General features: G+C 51.0%; 1 protein-coding gene across 5 annotated transcripts in view; it reads left to right on the top strand.

The window, feature by feature from the left end:
• The window catches only part of Scn5a (sodium voltage-gated channel alpha subunit 5), a 96,865-nt gene that overhangs the window by 74,050 nt on the left and 4,680 nt on the right, over positions 1–18,135 (top strand). For all 5 annotated transcript variants that reach the window (XM_021205924.2, XM_029543844.1, XM_021205925.2 and 2 more), the window contains exons 21-27: positions 4,250–4,423; positions 7,887–8,009; positions 10,311–10,592; positions 12,920–12,973; positions 13,792–13,929; positions 14,470–14,574; positions 15,989–16,259. In XM_021205924.2, coding sequence (XP_021061583.1) covers positions 4,250–4,423; positions 7,887–8,009; positions 10,311–10,592; positions 12,920–12,973; positions 13,792–13,929; positions 14,470–14,574; positions 15,989–16,259 — 1,147 coding nt within the window. The remainder of the gene's footprint in view (positions 1–4,249; positions 4,424–7,886; positions 8,010–10,310; positions 10,593–12,919; positions 12,974–13,791; positions 13,930–14,469; positions 14,575–15,988; positions 16,260–18,135) is intronic.

The following is an 18,135-nucleotide window of genomic DNA, read 5'->3' as shown; positions in this document are numbered from 1 at the left end:
GGAGGGAGGGAGGAAGGAGGAAGGAAGGAAGAAAGAGAGAGAGGGGGAAGAAAGGAAGGAAGGAAGGAAGGAAGGGAGGGAGGGAGGGAGGGAGGGAGGGAGGGAGGGGGAGAAGGGCAAGAATTTAAAATCAGGCCTGGAGATGGTGTGGGGGTGGGGCAGGGGTTGAGCTTGCCACACTAGAGCCGGGACTTGAGTGTGAATCCCTCCCGCTTATGTGAAGATGGATGTGTTGGCACACATCTATAATCCCAGCACTCAGCAAGATGGGAGGTGGAGACAGGAGAGCCCCTGCACGCCTAGCCTGCTGCACTCAAAGCAAATTAGAAACCCTGTCTCAAATAAGATGGAAGGTGAGGATTGACACAGAGAGCCGCTGCGGCTGATACCGTTTTATGTGCATGGGAAATGTAATGCTTCTCTGCTATTTCTTAGTTTCCTGTTGTTAAAAAGGACACCAAAAAATATCACTGGGAACAGATATAACAGAAATGTAGCAGAGAGCTCTGTTAAGTAAGTGTAAAGTCTTGCAAGGCATGAGAAAAAGACAACAGACTCCATGCTGTGGTCTGAGGTAAGAAGGCTCCAGAGCAGTGGACAGTTAATTCTGGGCTGGAGAGAAGGCTCAGTAAGGAAAAGCCGCTAGCCACCAAACCTGAGGGGCCCGAAGTTACCGCCCCTTCCCCACCCTCCCTCTCCCCTCCCCCTCCCCCCCCACCCCCACCCCTAGCCCACATGGTGGAAGGAGACAACCAGGTCCCTACTCTTGACCTCTGACCTTGACACCTGCGCCTGCCCATGCCCCAACCCCACAAACAGAAGTAACACTCTTTTAAAAAATGAAATAGTACTACATTCTAATAATGATTTTGAATGAACTTGATAAAATATCACTAAAATTTATCTTCAAAATCACCCAAAAGAAAACAAACAAACCAAAAAGGTCACGGGAACCGACAGCATCCGAGGAACAGCAAAGGGGAGTGGGTGTGGCTCAGTGACAGACTGCTAGTCTGGAAACAGGTCAGGCCCCAGGTTCCATCCCAGCATCTAACACCGGAAAGGCGTGGGGTAGATCGACGTAAATAGAGAAATGTCACACACAGTAAGACTGACTTCTGATTGGTGGATTTTGTGTGGACTTTTTAATAAAATGCTGGAGCAGTGACAAACCACTGAGAAAATTTTATTAAAATACATATTTACTCTTTACCAACTATATATTAGATTTTTTTTTTTTTTGAAATAATATAAACCACCAAACTTTAAAAAAGGAGAAAAGAAGAGAATTCTTTTTTCTGGTCTCAGAATAGGTGAGGACTTTTTAAAAACAGGGGTTTCTTTTCAGTGTTTGGTTGTTTTGCCTGAGTGTATGTATGCATGTGCACCATGTGTATGCATGTGCATGTGCCTGGAGCCTGAGGAGATCAGAAGTGAGTATTAGATCCCCTGGAAGTGGGATTACAGACCACCATGTGGGTGCTGGGAATCGAACCAGGTCCTCTGGAAGTGCAGCCAATGAATGCTCTTAACCGCTGAGCCATCTCTCCAGCCCCCAGGTGACGGCTTTCTCAACACAGTTCCAAAGATGATGCTAAGTGAACATTATAACCAGCGATATCACTATATTAGATATGTGGACATGCACATTTAGCATAGCAAACAGGACTTAGAGGCACACAGCAGACTAGAATAGAGTGCTCTGCGGATGGAGTGCCAGCCGATCTCTTCTGGGCTTGCTCATAGTCTGTCCCCAGACCACACCTTTGTTCTGACACCAGGAATCTAGAACTGCGCCCTCAACAAATCGACACGTTGTCGGTGTTAGCGTTGCCCCTGGTTGACATGCAGCCTCTGAGAAGACAGATGGGAATTAATGTATTCTCGTTAGTGAGCAAAGGTTCAGAACCATTCATTGCTGGAAATTACTTTGATGGAAAAAGTAATCTCTTTGGTTTTCTTATTTGGTTCAGTAGGGTTTTGTTTTTGTTTTTTAAAGGATTATTTTAAGGTTTTACTGCACTGGTTTGCGTGCACACACTCCATGGAGAACTTGCAGGAAGGTCCATCTCATAGCTCCCAAGGATCTCAACTGCCTGTACTCTCTGAGCCATCTTGCTCAGTCCAGTTGGCTGTTTTTTTGAGACAGGGTCTCACCATGTAGCCCCTTGTTCGTTTGGCAAGCCTCCTCTCTCAGCCCCAGTTCTGGTGTTACACCCAGCTTTTTACTTCTCTTGCAGAGGATCTCAGTTCAGGTCTCATGTCTAACAACCAACTGTAACTCCAGCTCCAAGAGATCTGACGCCATCTTCTGGGCTTAGTGGGTGTTGCACTTACATGCGCATACACATAAACACATGATTAAAAGATGAAAAATTTTAAATCAATTTCAAAGCAAATGTTTGATGTGTCCTATAAAACCACACTCGGCGTATGTGTGCATACATGTACATACACGATTTCTCTGAATGTATGGTATCTGAGTGTTAGCACCCAGTCCAGTATGTTCATGAAGTTGGAAATGCCAATTTTGATCATTTCTGGGGGGGGGGGGGAGGGTGAATTTATGTAGGGCTCTAGAGCTTGAACCCAGAGTTTATGCATGCTTTTTACTGAGCTATATCCCCAGGCCTTGTTTGATTCATAAGAAGCACTTTTTTTTTTTATTTCAGTAAAAATAAATTCATAGACATAAGTAGACCAGTGAATCTCCTCCTATTTTGAAGGTTCCCAAGTCCATCTGAGGCCTGGATTGTACTGCCTTGCTGCCCACACAGGCCCAATTAGCCATACTGGGGCCTCAGCTGTGTGTCCCTAGGCACTGCATGCAGTACTCATCCCTGGATCACAGCAGAGGCCCTGAAGTCAGACAGGGGCCCAGGGGTGACAGAAGGACGCAGCTCCCCAGCATCCCCGGTGACATGTTGCCTAGACAGGGAGCCTCAGAGCACTCTGGCTGGAGAGGAGTAGAGCAGAGGAGGAAGGGCAGCCGGAAGCCCCAGCCACTTCTCCGGGTGGCTGGGGGGGCGGGGGGGGGGGAATGCGCCAGTGGAGGCAGGGATAAGGAAGGGGGAGGGGACCTCTTCTCATCCTTACTGTGCTGGGAACAGGTGGTCCCTGAGCCTCAGCCACACAAGACGGCTCCTGGCCGAGGCTTCACATTTGACCTCTAGATCCTGAGGAGAGCCCCTCTGTCCTGAACGGCAGAGCTCGTTGGAAATCCTGCTTTAGCTGGGCGTGGTGATGCACTCCTTTAATCCCAGCACTTGGGGGGCAGAAGCAGGTGGATCTCTGTGGATTCAGTGTTGGCCTGGCCTAAGAGAGAGTTTCAGGCTAGCCAGGGCTGTGAGAGCCCGACTCAAAACAAGAAATAAGTAAATCAATTAATTAATCCGTGCCATGTGGCTGATACTTGGGTTTTTGTTTATTAAGTGTGTTCATTATAAGGGGACCTTGGTCTTTGTTAGAATGGAGTCCAATATAAATCCCCGTGGAAAATGGTAAATATACAAGATAAGTAGATTAAATTCAAAATGGAGGGGAAGCCAGAGGAGGTTTGCGCACTGTGCCCAGCACGAAGCTGTGAGCTGAGTGCTTGTTCTCTCTCTCTGGTTTCAGTGCCTGGGAAAGCTTAATTAACTGTGGTCTACATCTTATTTATTTATTTAACTTGTCGTATTTATTTATTTAATTCACGTGATTTAAATAAATAATTTCACTTCATGATTTCATTTTTGCTGTGACGGGAATCAAAACCAAGAGCTTTGCGCGTGCTAAGGGAGGGCCGGCTAGAATTACAAGCCAGCGTTCATTTATTTATTACTTTGTATTTTTTGAGGCAGGATCTCACGGAGTTCCCCAAGCTAGCCTCGATAGCTCTTCCCCCTCCCCTCTCTTATCCCTCCTCTTTCCCTCCCCCTCTGTCTCTCTCCAGCTAAGGCTGGCCTTGTGGTATCCCTGCCTCGGCCTCCTTGGGATTACAGGCTCGTGCCACCAAGTCCAGCCAGGAAAGCAATCTTAACAGCGCACTAGCCCTGAACTAACACTTGCTCCTTGGTGCAGGGGACACACACTGCCCAGCTAGCCACATACAGTTCGGACATGCCCCCGACCTGTCTATGCCAATACCGCCTTCACGGGTGTCTGGTCTCAGGTTCCCAACTCCCGAGCAGCTGGGAATTGTGCCCCTGCAGGGTGAACTGCTTGGCAGTGATCGGGACTCTCTGCCCTGCATCTGCCTTGCCCACAGGCCTTCGAGGACATCTACCTGGAGGAGCGGAGGACCATCAAGGTTCTGCTGGAGTATGCCGACAAGATGTTCACCTATGTCTTTGTGTTGGAGATGCTGCTCAAGTGGGTGGCCTACGGCTTCAAGAAGTACTTCACCAACGCCTGGTGCTGGCTGGACTTCCTAATTGTGGACGTGAGTGGGCACGTGAAGGGACCCAAGAGGTGGGGGCTCATGGCAGATGGAAAGACGGGGCCAGGCAGAATCACCACGTAGGATTGGGGGTGCTAAGCTGTGTTGTGCGGCAGGTGAACAGAAGGAAACCAGAACCCTAGACCTCAGGTCAGGGAGGAAAAGGGCGACTGAGAGCAGAGGCCTGCCTCAGAGCAGGATCTGTGGGAGACAGGCAGAGAATAGAGATCTGTTCAGGCAGGGTCCTGGAACAGGAGCAATGGCTGGACCTGCCATCAGGATGACCAGAGGAAGGAGGTGACAGACGTGTCTGTGTTGTACTGTGGCTGAGTGGACCATCTGACCCCTGAGGACCCTGTCTGCCAGGGCATGTCCCAGGATGGCAAGTACAAAAGTGAGCATGTACTTCAAGCTCTCAGCCGGCAGGGACAAAGGGAAGCCCCTTTCCCTGAGCGTCCTGTGAGCCCAGGTGTGTATGCAATTTTGGGATTGGCTCTGCAGGAAAGGGTGGCCATCAGCATCTGCAGCCACTTTCCAGAAAGTGTGGATTTGTTGGTGGTCCTTGGGTTTGGCCCTGGGGTTGACATACCAGCAGAGCTGACTCACTGGCAGAGGGGAGACTCAGCCCAGTAGTCCTCGCCAAAAGCCAACCTAGGTCACCACCTAGGGTCTCATGGTGTCTTTACACTTGGAGACCCAGTGGGATGGAGAATATACGGAGAACCAGGTGTCTGGGCTCTAGCCTTTATCTATCACCCCACCTGCCCGAGAGAATACTGAGTGTGTGGCAGTGGGCGGGGTGGGTGCAGCCTGGCCCTGCTCTCTCAGCCCTGAGGTGAAGGTTCTGTTAAGAGGCCACAGTAGGGCCTAGGATCCTCCCAGAGCTGCCTTGGGGACCCCTGATCTGCTTTTCCTGGTGCTTTCTTGGGGTGCTGGGCCAGCTGAGGGATAGATACTCAGTCTGGGGAAGGCAAAGGATTTCTTGGGAAGTCCACCAACCGAAATCCAGGGAACCCAGGGCTGAGGAGAATCAACAGTGCTTCCAGGCTAAAACAGGAAAAAACCCTTCTGAGAAGCAAGCCGAGGTCACAGCAGGAGATGCCCTTCCTGCTGCCATTCCAGCTTAAGCAACACTAGCCACACCATAAGAGTGGTGGTCTCAGCCTCAGGCAGTCCCAGGTCTCCAGGTGGCCTGAGCCTCAAGTGGTGACAGGTCTTAGTGATTCCAGGTCTCCAGGTAGTCTCGGGTCAACGTTCAAGGACTGTTGTAAGTCTAAAACTCTCAGCCTACCTAGTCACAAGTGACAGCAAACAATAAAGCAAATAGAACTAAGCCAGTTAGGGGCTGTCAAGATGGTGCAGTGGGTAACGGTGTTTGCTGTCAAGCTTGACAACCTGAGCGCCATTCCTTGAGCTTACGGGATGGAAGAAAAGAACCAACACCTCCCTGTTATCCTCTGACCTCCAAACATGCACCATTATACATGTGCGCGCATGATAAATAAATAGATGTAAAAGGTGGTTTTAAATAAATAAGTAAATAAGCACGCACATTAGCTGGATATGAAAGTACAGCCAATAATTCCAGCACTCCGGAGACTGAGACAGTAGGATTGCTATGAGTTCCAGACCAAACAAGGCTACATAACAAAACCTTTCTCAAAAAGGGAGGTGGGGGAATTTGGCATTATGTGTGGGGGTGAATTGGCATGGAGAACCCAGGGAAGGCCAGCTATTAGAAGTCTAGGAACCGGGCTGGTGAGATGGCTCAGTGAGTAAGAGCACCCGACTGCTCTTCCAAAGGTCCAGTAGTTCAAATCCCAGCAACCACATGGTGGCTCATAACCATCCGTAACAAGATCTGACGCCCTCTTCTGGAGTGTCTGAAGACAGCTACAGTGTACTTACATATAAAAAAAAAATAAAATCTTTAAAAAAAAAAAAAAAAAGAAGTCTAGGAACCAGGGCACAGGGTGGAGAGGTGACGCAAGGCACACTTCAAATAACCTCGCTAGAGTGGGCTGCTGAGCGGCCTTGGGCAGACCTGAGGGTTGACTCCCAGGGGTTTATCAGAACCTTCCAAAGCACTATGCCCGGCACATTTGAGAAGCCACCCCCAGAGTGGCTGGGCAGAGGGGCCGGGAGGAGGAAAAGGCTCGCAAGGCCTTCGCAAAAACATGGACTTCTATTTAGGATGAAAAGGGAGGACAGTCAGGCCTATATCATACATGCTCAAGCTGAGGCAGGGGGATTGCACGTTCAAGGCCAGGTGGGTAACTTAGTGAGACCTGGCTTCAAAATCAAAAAGGAAAGAGAAGACTTGGGATATAGCTCGGTGGCAGAGTGTTGGCTTGGCATGTGTGAGGCCCTGGGTTCAGTCCCCAGCACCACAGAAGGAAAGATAGGGAGAGGCATATGAAGGCTTCAAGTGGAAGGACGCCACCACTGGCTTCTGCTCTTAAAGGGCCCCATACTCTGTAGGCAAGGGAGAAGCGCGGCTGGACTGTGGAACAGGGTGAGGAGACTGTGAGCGGGGGGGGGGGGGGTGAGCCTGGCCTAAGACATTGAGGAATCTCCATAGACAGCTGTGTTGAAGGCGGGGCCAACAGGAAATCCTGATGGTCAGGCGTGTCCTCAGAGTAGGTGGGGATGGTTTCGAAACTGCAGCCAGAACAGCTGGAAGGATGGGGCGACTCTCCTCTGAGATGGGGGAACCTAAGATCCAGACATAGAAGCATCTGCTAGAAGGAGATGCCAATGGTGGCTGAGGCAGGCCCACGAAGGCTTGCCCCGCCCTCGGGGAGGTGGGCCCTGACGCGTCACTGTGCCTTCCAGCATCTTCCAGGGGTGGGGAAGGCACCCTGAAAACTGAGCTGGGCCTTCTCAGTGCTCCTTGGCCACCCAGTGCTTCCCAGCTTAGGAGAGAGCTCTGGGATCTCGGTTCCTCTCCACAGCCCTCCCTCCCGCCCTCAGCCCCAGGGTAAAGGGCAGAGGCCCAGGAAAGAGACCTTTTCCACTCTGTGATTGCGAGAGGGTAGAGACGCATAGGCCTTAGCTCTCGGACCTTTGGCACAGTGAGGTCCACAGAAGGGGAGTGCTGAGAACGGGATGGGGGGAGCAGAAAGCAGAGTCACCCACCCTGCCTAGGTCCTTAGAAGATGCTAATGTTACAAAGTTCAACTTAAGGGGAGGGCCCCGTGACCCTCTGGTGCTTGTATGCTTCTCCAGGATAGACACTTCAGGGAGAGAGGGGACCAACTCCAAGGTCGGATGTAGAAGCCCGGGCTTTGTCTCGGCTCAGCCACACGGGGTAGAACAGAAGTGACACATCCCAGGTCATGGGGTTAGTGGTTGTGACACACGTGTAGCGGGCTCTCTAGAGGGCCTTTGAGCCCGTCTGGATGAGCCTATCTACCTCCTGTGTCTGGAGCTCTCCCTGCCTTTCCACCCTTCTCCCGCTCCGTAGGTCTCGCTGGTCAGCCTCGTGGCCAACACCTTGGGCTTTGCGGAGATGGGTCCCATCAAGTCCCTGAGGACACTGCGTGCACTTCGACCCCTGAGGGCCTTGTCACGATTCGAGGGCATGAGGGTGAGTGGAGCCTCTGCCAACCCAGCAGGTCGGGGGAGGGTGGGGCCGCATGCCCAGCTGCCGGAACAAGAGGCCTGCCCTGAAGCTCCGTGGTCTCCTCACTGACTTTGAGGAGTGTAGTCTAGAATCTCCAGGAGGGTTCTTCAAGCCCTCAGCATCAGGGAGGAGGTGAGCGCTCACTGGAGCACGGTCTCGCTGACACCCAGGCTTATTGGCACCATGGCTCTCTCTCTGCCTCTGCTCTGCCACAGAGGCCCAGGACCCTGTGTGCCACTCTGCAGGCTGGCCTGAAGTCCTGCACTTCCTGGCAGTCATAGGCTGCCTTTCCTGTGTCCTTATGCGACGGTGAAGGGCAGCGTAGTGGGAGCCAAGGAAGGTGCTGTGGAGTGGGCCATGCTCTCCCCTTCAGGTGACAGTTTGCCAAGCGTAAGCTCGTGGCTTAGCAAATGCCTTTTTGATCCCACAGACATTTGGGGGGTGTTACCACATTTTACCAAAGAATGTGGGTATATAAGGCAAATTTTAATACCTTTTTAAAAATGTATTGTGTGTGTGTGTGTGTGTGTGTGTGTGTGTGTGTGTGTGTGTGTTATACTTGTGAGGACAGGGGCCCTATGTGCCACCCACCGGATGCATTTGGAGATCAGAAGACAACGTTTAGGAGTTGGTTTTGTCCTTCCACCCTGGGTTCAGACTCCTGTTCTCAGGCTGTTACACGCTGGGCTGTCTCTGCAGCCCTTTCTTTTTTAAAATAATAATTTTAGTTAGCATGCAGCGTAACAGATTTCTTCATGACATTTTTATATATACTTAGCTCCCGTTGGTTCCCCCACATCCCATCTCCCTGCCCCCGGCCCTTCTTGTCCCCTTCCCATGCCTTTCCCTTAAAGCTTCTTCCCATCCCCCACTCCATGGCCCCTTTCCAGGTCCGCCCACACTCATTCCCACATAGATGTACATATATAAAAACTGGGAGTTGGATCCACATATGAGGGGAACAAACAGCGTCTGTCTGTCTGTGCCTGGGTTACCTCGCTTCTGTCTTCCAGTTCCACCCATTTTTATGAGACAGATTTTAAAGCCCTCAAGAAAAACAGTCACGAGGGCTGGAGAATGTGGGTCTCTAGCCCAACATTTGCCTCAGTGGGTAAGGCCCTGGGTTTGACACCCTGCCCCCAGCACTGAAAAGGAATTAACTGTGATAGTCACTAAGAAAGAAGGTATGTGTGTGTGTGTGTATGTGTGTGTGTGTGTGTGTGTGTGTGTGTGTGTGTGTGTGTGTGTGCTTTAACATACCCAGTTCTTTACAGCCTCACGAAACAGTGTCCTACCGCCTCAGCAAGTACCGTCATACAACTCATCATCTGTGCGATGGCTTTGAACCTTGCCTGCCCCACCAATTAGATTGCTTAGTCCTTCCTGGCAGGGACTCCCACCCACAAGGGAGTGATGGGACCAGAGTTAAATGTCTCTTTGGGAGCCAAGGACACTTGATTCCAGAGGGACACACTGATGCCAGGTGCCAGGAATGCCTCTGATGTGGCTGCTGGCTGCAGTGCCAGCCAAGGGCAAACTCCGCAGAAAGCTTGGTGCCCTGGGGAGCACTCGGGAGCATGGTTCCCCACCTACTCCAGGGGTGTGCTGTCTGCTTCAGAATGTCATCCCCCATCTCAACAGCGGACCCTCTGTGCAGTAACAGAATCCGCCCAGCTTCACTGCCGTCTGTGTGATAGACAGGCAGCCAGGCTTGGGCCATGCTCCGACCCGAGTTCCCCAGATGTATCTGTCAGAAAGCCACCGTATGGAGGCGCAGGAGCCACAGCTTGCAGACACAGCACATGGGTCTCCTGGGCATACTTCAGGGGAACCGTCCTCTCCCTGAAACAGCCACCCTGAAATAAACCAGAAGTTTGGCACAGAGAATTAAGGATGTAAAGGACTGACACAGGACCTAAAGCCTTCGGTTGTGTCTAAGCCTACCTTACCCCAATGTGAGGACAATCCTGGCAGCTTTGACTAGCGAGTGGAAACCCCATTTTTATGAAAATTGAGGGCCTGGAAGGGGAAAGGCTGGTGCATTCTAGAGTTACCTCAGCATTTAGGGCGAGGATAAAAAGGCCTCTTGATTCTCTCTGACTCCCTCACTTGACACCAGAGCTCTAGCCTTCATGACTGGAAGATCCCCACCCCACCCCTGCCCCCACAGCTACCTGTGGCCACCAAGCAATGGGGCAAAGTCTTGAAAAGTGCACATGTTCTTGGCAGCCTCAAGATCTAAGTCTCCTCTCTGCCCACACACAGGTGGTGGTCAACGCGCTGGTGGGCGCCATCCCCTCCATCATGAATGTCCTCCTCGTCTGCCTCATCTTCTGGCTCATCTTCAGCATCATGGGCGTGAACCTGTTCGCCGGGAAATTCGGTAGGTGCATCAACCAGACTGAAGGGGACCTGCCTCTGAACTACACCATCGTGAACAACAAGAGTGAGTGTGAGTCCTTCAACGTGACTGGAGAGTTGTACTGGACCAAGGTGAAGGTCAACTTTGACAACGTGGGGGCCGGGTACCTGGCCCTGCTGCAGGTGGTGAGTATGGAAAAATAGGGATCCCTCCCTTCCTACATTGGTGCTTCAAATATCTGCCCTTCACCCTGGCATGGGCAGGAGCAGTCCAGGTGGTCCCTGCAGTAGGGTCACAGGGCCCAGGGTAGTGGCTTTGTGCAAAGTCCTCAGACTCTCTGTTATAGATTGGACACATTGTCCAGGGTGACTGGCATGGGGGCAACATCATGTTGAGTTGACCTCTTTAGGTAGCACAGGCTAGACACAAAAGACTGCTGACTGCCCAGAGACTGAACTGTTGGTGAAATTGTGACTGACCATCCCCCGTAATAAAATGTCTCAGGTTGTTTAAAAGACTACATATCCATTGGGATGGGGATATGACTCAGGGGTAGGCAAGTGCTCTACCACCTGCACGGCCCCGAATCCTCAGTCCACACCCCGACCCCCAAAAGGAGCATGTTTGCTTTCAGCTTTGATGTGCCGGTCCTCTTGATTGTCCATTTACTTTATGGGCAGGATGGTTTAGTGGTTATAACACCTGCCGTTAAAAATCATCCTATACAGCTCAGACAGTAAATAAAGGGCTTGCTACACAAACACGAGGACCTGAGTTCAGATCCCAGACACCCACATCGTAAGCCAGGTGTAGTGTGGCATGTGCCCCTAAACACAGCACTGGGGAGGTAAATACAGGACGATCCCCAGGGTTTGCTGGCCAGCCAGACCAGCAAGCTCCAGATTCAGTTAAAGTTTGGTGACAGAGGTCTGCTGAAGCAGCTGCCACCAAGCCTAGTGACTGAGTTCAACCCCTGGTACCCACACAGTGGAAGGAGAGAACTGACTCCTGCAAGTTGCCCTCTGACCGCCACATGAATGGTATGGTAAACACACATGTACACTCAAACACATAAATGTAATAAAATAATGTGAAAAGCCATTGAAGAAGATGCTTGATATTGACCTCTGACCTACACACACACACACACACACACACACACACACACTCTTTAGTAAAAAAAAAAATTATTTTTAAAGAAAAGAACTCTCAGCCAGGTGGTGTTGGCACCTGCCTCCAATCCCAGCACTCAGGAGGCAGAGGCAGGCGGATCTCTGAGATCAAGGCCAGCCTGGTCTACAGAGCGAGTTTCAGGAGAACCAAGCTACACAGAGAAACCCTGTCTGGAGGCTGGGGGAGAACTCTCGGACACAGAACACTAGTGGGACTAGAGAGAGGTATCAGCAGCTGAGAGTCCTTCCTGTTCTTCCAGAATTCCCGAATTAAGTCCCCCGTACCCATGTCAGGGGCACAAAGCTACCTATAGCTCCAGCTCCAGGGGAGCCAACACCCTCTTCTGGCCTGTGGGGGGTACCCCTATGTACATGCGCAGACCCAAACACATGTGCAAATATAAAAATAAACCTTAAAATAAGAGAGAGTCGGGGAGTATGCAGAGCCAAGCTTGTGGCTCCAGGGGGAAGGGTGAGGTTTTGCTGGGGACCCAGTGGGACTCCCCTGGAAAGGTGGTCTCACCACCAAGAATGTCTCCTGAGCTCCTTTTGAATTCTCGCAGCGGCCCCAACTGTACAGACGATGCAGAGCCATGCCAGGGTCCCTGTCTCCTTCACGCAGCCTCCTTCCCTCTCGGCCGCAGCCTTGTGAGGTGTTCTAGGTTCTGCCGATGCCGGCTCACTGGACTCAAGGGTCACGTTTGCAGACATGTTACAAGCTGGTTGTTGAACGCAACCTTTACGAGAAAACTAAACTTTATGACTAAGTGATGCTGAGCCTGGCGAGCCTTTTTACTGCCCAGGCGGCTGCTGTCTGCTTTGCCTATGCTGTGTGTGCGGTAACACCGTGGGTCTCGCCTCTCTTCCCATCGGTCACAGCACGGCGCTGGGAACATTTACATCAGAGAATTCGGCAAATACGTCAGGGATTTTTCTTTTCCTTCTGGAGAGCGAGTTGTTAGCCCCTCACCGGAACAGTGGTAGAAAGAATTTGTCATTACAGGCAAGATGCTGGTCCTCCGAGCGGCAGGACACAGGTCGGCCTTGGGGTCTAGAGTCTGAAATGTGTGTTTTTGAGGAGTGAACCTTCTCCTAGCCTTACCAGACAAGAGGCCTCAAGTGACAAGGCTAACATGGCCTTCTTGGGGTTTCTCCTCCATCCCCAGCCCCTACCTGAGGCCTTCCCCTGGACCACCCACCCTTTTGAACACTGCTGAACAGGTGGGCTGGGGCCCGCTTGCTTCTTGTAGGAGGCTAATCCTGGCCTAATTGAGATGGGAGTTCTGTGTAGCTGAAGCAGATCACCAAATCTGATGACCTTCATGGTCTCTTCCTCACAGGCGACATTTAAAGGCTGGATGGACATCATGTATGCGGCTGTGGACTCCAGAGGGGTAGGTTGCCACTAGCTGTGGGGGAGAAGCCAGGCAGGGTGGTCACACAGGCGGGAGGGATGGGGCCACAGTGGGGCTGGTGTGTGTGTGTGCATGCATGTGTGTCTGTGTGTGTGCATGTGTGTGTCTACGTGTGTGTAGCCCCCAACAAAACCAGTATGTGGGCCTCCTGGCCTCCTGGCCTGAAAGCCCAGCCTATGGATGGAACAGAGCACGCCTAAGGTTCAGCTTCCTAGTGCTCAGACCTGGCCCTGGAACAAGGCTGTGGGATCTCTCATGCAGTCCCCAGATTCTAAACACATTTCAGATCCCACCAGATCCAGGCCATCATGATTGTTCATCGCTCAGGAGAGCAGGTGAAAGTATCAGGCAGAAATGAGTTTTTCCTTGGTCCTTGTGCCCCACCCAGTCATACAGATGCTAGAGGGGAGAAGACTGAGAGAGCTTAGTGTCACCCAGGCTCCTATGGGCCCAGGGCCTGGACACACAGATACGGGGACACCCCTTAGCCTGCCACCATCCTCTCCACTCAGCTCTAATACACACACAGACACACATAAATGCGCACACACCAGCCCCGCTGCCGTCCCACTCCACCTGTGTGACTGCCCTGCCTGGCTTCTCCCCATAGTACGAGGAGCAGCCGCAGTGGGAGGACAACCTCTACACGTACACACATGTACTTACACACACAACACACACACATGCATGCACTTGATGGCCTCAGTACAGAACACACACACACACATATGCACCAGCCCCACTGTGGCTCCATCCCTCCTGCCTGTGTGACCGCCCCACCTGGCTTCTCCCCGCAGTATGAGGAGCAGCCGCAGTGGGAGGACAACCTCTACATGTACATCTACTTCGTCGTCTTCATCATCTTCGGCTCCTTCTTCACCCTCAACCTGTTCATTGGTGTCATCATTGATAACTTCAACCAGCAGAAGAAAAAGATACGTAGAGGAGGACTACTCTGCCAGGGGCGGGGGAAGAGGAGGCCCCCATCAGACCTCGGGGATGAGCCTCTTCTTTATTCAGATGCAATAGGGTGGGGAGGGGTGTGGAGGTGGCCATGAAGAACAGAAGGGACCTTGGTGGGTCTCCGCCCGCCCTCATCTAGCTAAGAGATTCAGGGGTGAGACTGTGAACTCTTAACCCAATCTGTGATCAAGAGTCATGGGTGGGGCTGTGCAGAGTCCCAGGGAGATGCACCAGAGAAGCCAGTGGTTAGCAGCAGCCAAACCAAGTGATGCTCAGAGAGGAACCTAGGCCTCCTGAATGAGCCGAGGGAGAGGATTAGGTGAACACTGGATCCGCAGGCCACAGAGCCAGAGGACAGGGATGGGGGGACCCTGGGAAGGCAGATTCGGGGGGGAAACCTCTCCAAATATACCTTTGAGACAGGAAGTTATGAAGAGGTTGAGCCTGGCACCTTCACTTGGGAAGCAAGGTCCTGAGAACCCCAAAGTTATGCGGGTGCTGTCTTTCTATACTTAGGGGGCCAGGACATCTTCATGACGGAGGAGCAGAAGAAGTACTACAATGCCATGAAGAAGCTGGGCTCCAAGAAACCCCAGAAGCCCATCCCACGGCCTCTGGTGAGCCAGGCTCCCTGGCAGAGTCGGGAGGGTCTCACGGGAGCCCTGGGCTCCTCCATGGAGGAAGCCTCCCATCAAGGGCTCTTCAGGCTGCTACTCAGCTGAGAGGCACTCTGGGATTGCTCTCCCACACAGAAGTCCAAGCCTCAGGAAGATAGGGGGAAGGCATGAGGACAGGTGGTGACATCTAGGGCACAATGCATACTCACAGAAACTCAGCTGCTTCCAGTGAGCCCCCTCCTTCCTTTCAGGGGTACATATTCTTCCCAGGCAGTGTAGTGGACATTCATGACCCTCCCCCAACTCACAGTCTCATCCTCAGAACGCTGGGCTCCTTGGAGAACTGGGTGTGTCCCCTTGAGTAGGGCCAGGGTGGTGCTGGACCCTCTGCTAGCCTGACTTTTTTGGTCCTGTCAAGCCATTCTTCTTGAAAATGGGATGAGGAGTTGGGTCATGGTGGTACCTGCCTGTAATTTCAGTACTTGGGAGGTAGAGGCAGGAGGATCACTGTGAGTTCAATTCCAGCCAGGGCTGTGTATTGAGACCCAGTCCTGAAAATAACAAGCAAACATAAAAAAGGGAGACTTGTTCAAAGTACTTAGGTGGGCTGGCCCTAATCCACAAGCCAGTTGGACAGAGCTTTCCTCCTCCCTCCTCACCCTATTCTCTCCCAGATTGGGGGTGGCAAGCAGAGGGGGTGGGGAATGAACATTATTTTTAATCCTCCCTCTTCCTTCAAATAATCTGGGCTCCCTTGCAATTGGTGGCACCTAGAAGAGCTGGAGAATGGCTGGGTGGTTAAAATTGTGTACTGTTCTTACAGAGGACCTGACTGCAGCTTCCAGCACCCACAGCTTCCTCACAGCTGTGTGGAACTCCAGCTACAGGGGTCCAATAACATTTTCTGTATCCCACAGGCACCTAACCTTCACTCGCGTGTGTGCGTGCCTATATGCAGGCATGCGCATGCACATTTTTAAAATAAGATATTTTTAGAAACATACAGATAGAATTTTATTCAATAGAATAAATAACATCTACTCCATAAGATAACACGTCAAAATATATGTTAATCTGGAGGCATATACAAGTGCTAGGACTGAAGTTTAAATTTGACCTTGAACCTCCAGATTATGAGGCCTAAGAACAGCACATGGATGGTGTGCTGAAACCCAGAGTAGACGTCTACCTGCATCAGGCTGGCCTGGCAGGGGAGGGAGCCTGGGGCTGGGCCTCTGTCTGGAAGGGATGGAGTACACAGGCAGGAAAGCCATCTGGTCGACCTCCATGGTTTCCTCCTCTACACATGCTATGTGGTGGGGGTCTCACAAAGGATGTAGGAAGTAAGTTGTCTGGGCTGACTGATGAGTTTTCTAGGATCCCTGTGCACTGAGCCCATCGCCTCTTCTTCCAGAACAAGTACCAGGGTTTCATATTCGACATTGTGACCAAGCAGGCCTTCGATGTCACCATCATGTTCCTCATCTGTTTAAACATGGTGACCATGATGGTGGAGACAGATGACCAGAGCCCTGAGAAGGTCAACATCTTGGCCAAGATCAACCTGCTCTTCGTGGCCATCTTCACAGGAGAGTGTATTGTCAAGATGGCTGCTCTGCGCCACTATTACTTCACCAACAGCTGGAACATCTTTGACTTCGTGGTCGTCATCCTTTCCATCGTTGGTGGGTATGCGAGTTGGCTGGACGGGGAAGTCCTGCCTGGTTCATGTATCTAATCCAGCCCTCTGCACTCTATTTAGTGCCTTAGCTCCTCATCTGCTCTGTCTTCCTTGACTTTCCCTTAGACACACACGCAATCACACACACATAAGCGAACACACACATACATATAAGCAAACACAAGCATGCACATGTACACATACAAGCACACATAAGCATGCATGCACACACATACAAGCACACACAAGCACATGCGCACATGTATACCACGCACATATACATCCCCTCACATGCATGCTTGCACACACACATGCACAGACCTACACATCACTCTAAAAAGAACTTGACTGTCAGGGCCCATTCAGGCCTAAGTTTACCTGAAGAGAACTCAGTATCCCATCCTGACCCTACCCTCCCTAGGACACAGCTCTGTGGCTAGTCAGCAAACTTTAAGGCTGGGGCTAGAAAAAGGAATGGCCACTACAGAGACTCTCCTACCCTCCCAACAGAAGCGTGCAGCCAAGGCTGAAGGAAGAAGAGGCAAGTCAGAGATGTGATAGTGTAAAAGACATCAATCATTTCTGGAGATGGAAAACTCTAGAGTCCAGCGTGTGTTCTAGGTTCCAGAACCACCTGCCTCCTGCAGTTTCCCTGAGGGGGACAACACAGGATGAGAGGGTAACACAGACAAGGTCCTCACCATGTCTCTTCAGGCCCAAACCCAAATTCTGTTTTGAGGGAAGGGGTTCTAGACAGGGTTTCTCTGTGTAGCCCTGACCATCCTGGAACTTGCTCTGTAGACCAGGCTGGCCTCAAACTCAGAGATCCATCCTCCTGCCTCTGCCTCCTGAGTGCTGGGACTATAGGTGTACCCCAAATGAGTGCTGGGACTATAGGCATGCACCACCACCACTCTGCTAGAATCTAAATTCTAATATGACAGCTTTATTGAGATGTGATTCATGTACCATAAAACTCGCAGAAGGTTAACTTAAAATTCACTTGACAGTGTGCATTCTGTGGGCTTCAATATCATTTGGCATTGCTTAACCAGGGAGATGTTCTGAAAAATGTGTCATTAGGCGATTTCATCATTTTATGAACATCACAGAATTTACCTAACGCAAGATGGCTACCAAGTTAACGAGCAGTGTGACCCTGTAGGAGGGTCTACACTACAGTCTGCCATTGACTTGATGATTGTTACGCAGAACATGACTGGATTGCCATAGAACTGAGAAACCATCAGCAGTCTATAATGTTAGAAAACCCACGTGGCAGCCTCTTTCCATGTCTGCTCCCCCTCAGCTCCTGGCAGCCATGAAATATCCAAGAGTTGCCAAACCATTTCCCAAAGGGGTCGCACCATTTACCCAGTCACCATTGGTGGTCAGAGCTCCCATTAATCCACCTCCTCACCGCCATATGGCTGGGTTTTTAATGATGCTTACGGCCATCCTGGTGATAAGGCGCTACCTCACTGGTGTCTGGGTTTCTAATGCCCTGGTGGCTAATGACACTGAATGTCTTTTCTGTGTTTACTAGCTATTTGTTTATCTTGCATAGAGAGTAGCTATTCAAAACCTTCATTCTTTTTTAAAATTAAAGTAATTTATCGTATTTATTGTCATGCTGTAAGAGCACTTTATCTACTCGGGACTCCAATCCCTCATCAAATATACAAATCAAAAATATCCCCTCCCCCTCTCTACCTTGCTGTCTCTGTGACGCCTGTTGAAGCAGAAGTGGTTTGTTTTGTTTTGTTTTGTTTAATTTTAGTGAAGTCTAATTTCACCCTGTATAATTTGTCTTTGTTGCTGTGCTTACAGCTCGATACTTCACACACACACACACACACACACACACACACACACACACA

Source organism: Mus pahari, chromosome 10 (assembly GCF_900095145.1).
Source record: "Mus pahari chromosome 10, PAHARI_EIJ_v1.1, whole genome shotgun sequence".
Lineage (NCBI taxonomy): Eukaryota > Metazoa > Chordata > Mammalia > Rodentia > Muridae > Mus > Mus pahari.
The sequence above is the reverse complement of the archived record's forward strand: the minus strand, read 5'-3'. Positions and strand labels throughout refer to the sequence as shown.